The sequence below is a fragment of the Oncorhynchus gorbuscha genome, linkage group LG04, assembly GCF_021184085.1.
Source record: "Oncorhynchus gorbuscha isolate QuinsamMale2020 ecotype Even-year linkage group LG04, OgorEven_v1.0, whole genome shotgun sequence".
Classification (NCBI taxonomy): Eukaryota; Metazoa; Chordata; class Actinopteri; order Salmoniformes; family Salmonidae; genus Oncorhynchus; species Oncorhynchus gorbuscha.
Window position 1 is genome coordinate 80,811,024 of NC_060176.1, and position 2,500 is coordinate 80,813,523.

Consider the following 2,500-nt stretch of genomic DNA (forward strand, 5'->3'; position numbering starts at 1 on the left):
CACACACACACACACACACCATCATTCTGTACCATGTCTTTTCTTCCCCCAGAAGGTGTGTGTGTGAGGGACACGAGGAAGACAGAGATTTGTGAGGGTTGAAGAGGAGATTCTCCAGGAAGACAAAGAAGTTAAGAGGGAATTTCGACAGTGGATGACAGACAACTGGGCTCGCGTGGCAGTGTCCCGGTGGTGTTTTGAAGTAGTGAAGGACGACCTGCAGCGTTGCGTGTGTTTGCCCGGTTTCCGTCAGTGTGTGTGGTTCCTGTCGGTGTGTGTTGTTGTCCAGTGCTGGACCAGGGAGAACCACTCTCCTCTCTCAGCTCTTACATGGCAAAGTTTCTGGCTGAGTTGCTGGGATGTACTCTACCAGACAAGGGCACTTCACCAGGAATGTTCCAGGTAAGACAAACATGTAATGCCTTTTAACAGGTAGATTTCTGCCTTTCACTCATTGTTTTAATGTCCGTAAGTATGTGTGCGTGTGTGTATATGTGTGAGTGTGTGTGTGTCTTTGTGTAGGCAGAGAGAGGATTTCTTCTGAGGTTAGGTAAACATCCAGACAGACAGACAGACACATCACTGGGTTTGCTATGGCAACAGGAGCTGTTGCTTTGTTCATGATTGTGATTGACAGTTGCTATGCTGTCTGTATTGATTCTAACAGAGTGGCTCATCATCTGTTTCCCAAATAGGACCCTATTCACTTTACAGGGCACTACTTTTGACCAGGGCCCATAGGGATCTGTATAGGGAATAGGGTGCCATTTGACTAGGGCCCATAGGGATCTAGTCTAAAGTAATACAATATAGGGTGTGATTCAGTGATGAGGAGGGGGAAAATGATAGTTATGTATTGCAATATTATGTTTTGTACAATTTTAAAATGATATTTTACTCCTAGTTTCGATTTGTAAAAATTATAAACACTTTAAATAGTAATAATAATAATAATAATATAATATTATTGTATCTATTTATACAGTAGCAGTCAAAAGTTTGGACACACCTACTCATTCAAGGGTTTTTTCTTTATTTTTACTATTTTCTACATTAATAGAATAATATTGATGACATCAAAACTATGAAATAACACATATGGAATCATGTAGTAACCAAAAAATGTGTTAAACAAAATATATTTTAGATTTTAGATTCTTCAAAGTAGCCACCCTTTGCCTTGATGGCAGCTTCGCACACTCTTGTCATTCTCTCAACCAGCTTCATGAGCTAGTCACCTGGAATGCGTTTCAATTAATGGGACATTTTGATTTGTTTAACACTTTTATTGGTTACTACATGATTCCATATGTGTTATTTAATAGTGTTGATGTCTTCACTATTATTATACTCCTTACTGTACTGTAGTCTCTGATGTGGAGTCTTAACAATATAGTTACTGTACTGTAGTCTCTGATGTGGAGTCTTAATGGTATAGTTACTGTAGTCTCTGATGTGGAGTCTTAGCGGTATAGTTACTGTACTGTAGTCTCTGATGTGGAGTCTTAGCGGTATAGTTACTGTAGTCTCTGATGTGGAGTCTTAATGGTATAGTTACTGTAGTCTCTGATGTGGAGTCTTAATGGTATAGTTACTGTAGTCTCTGATGTGGAGTCTTAACAGTATAGTTACTGTAGTCTCTGATGTGGAGTCTTAGCGGTATAGATACTGTAGTCTCTGATGTGGAGTCTTAACAATATAGTTACTGTACTGTAGTCTCTGATGTGAAGTCTTAGCGGTATAGTTACTGTACTGTAGTCTCTGATGTGGAGTCTTAACAGTATAGTTACTGTACTGTAGTCTCTGATGTGAAGTCTTAGCGGTATAGTTACTGTACTGTAGTCTCTGATGTGAAGTCTTAGCGGTATAGTATAGTCACTGTACTGTAGTCTCTGATGTGGAGTCTTAACAGTATAGTCACTGTACTGTAGTCTCTGATGTGGAGTCTTAATGGTATAGTTACTGTACTGTAGTATCTGATGTGGAGTCTTAATGGTATAGTTACTGTAGTCTCTGACATGGAGTCTTAATGGTATAGTTACTGTAGTCTCTGATGTGGAGTCTTAATGGTATAGTTACTGTAGTCTCTGATGTGGAGTCTTAACGGTATAGTTACTGTACTGTAGTCTCTGATGTGGAGTCTTAATGGTATAGTTACTGTAGTCTCTGACATGGAGTCTTAATGGTATAGTTACTGTAGTCTCTGATGTGGAGTCTTAATGGTATAGTTACTGTAGTCTCTGACGTGGAGTCTTAACGGTATAGTTACTGTACTGTAGTCTCTGATGTAGAGTCTTAATGGTATAGTTACTGTAGTCTCTGACGTGGAGTCTTAACGGTATAGTTACTGTACTGTACTGTAGTCTCTGATGTGGAGTCTTAGCGGTATAGTTACTGTAGTCTCTGATGTGGAGTCTTAGCGGTATAGTTACTGTAGTCTCTGATGTGGAGTCTTAATGGTATAGTTACTGTAGTCTCTGATGTGGAGTCTTAATGGTAT

At 39.4% G+C, this 2,500-nt stretch overlaps 2 protein-coding genes across 4 annotated transcripts in view; one reads left to right on the plus strand and one right to left on the minus strand.

Annotated features, from left to right (window-relative positions):
• LOC124034708 (BMP-2-inducible protein kinase-like) overlaps window positions 1-2,500 on the minus strand; it is a 478,039-nt gene that overhangs the window by 136,625 nt on the left and 338,914 nt on the right. The gene's annotated exons all lie outside the window — the stretch shown is intronic.
• LOC124034709 (ras-GEF domain-containing family member 1B-A-like) overlaps window positions 78-2,500 on the plus strand; it is a 158,129-nt gene continuing 155,706 nt past the window's right edge. The window contains exon 1 of the mRNA XM_046348187.1: window positions 78-402. Coding sequence (XP_046204143.1) covers window positions 331-402 — 72 coding nt within the window. The 5' untranslated portion in view covers window positions 78-330. The remainder of the gene's footprint in view (window positions 403-2,500) is intronic.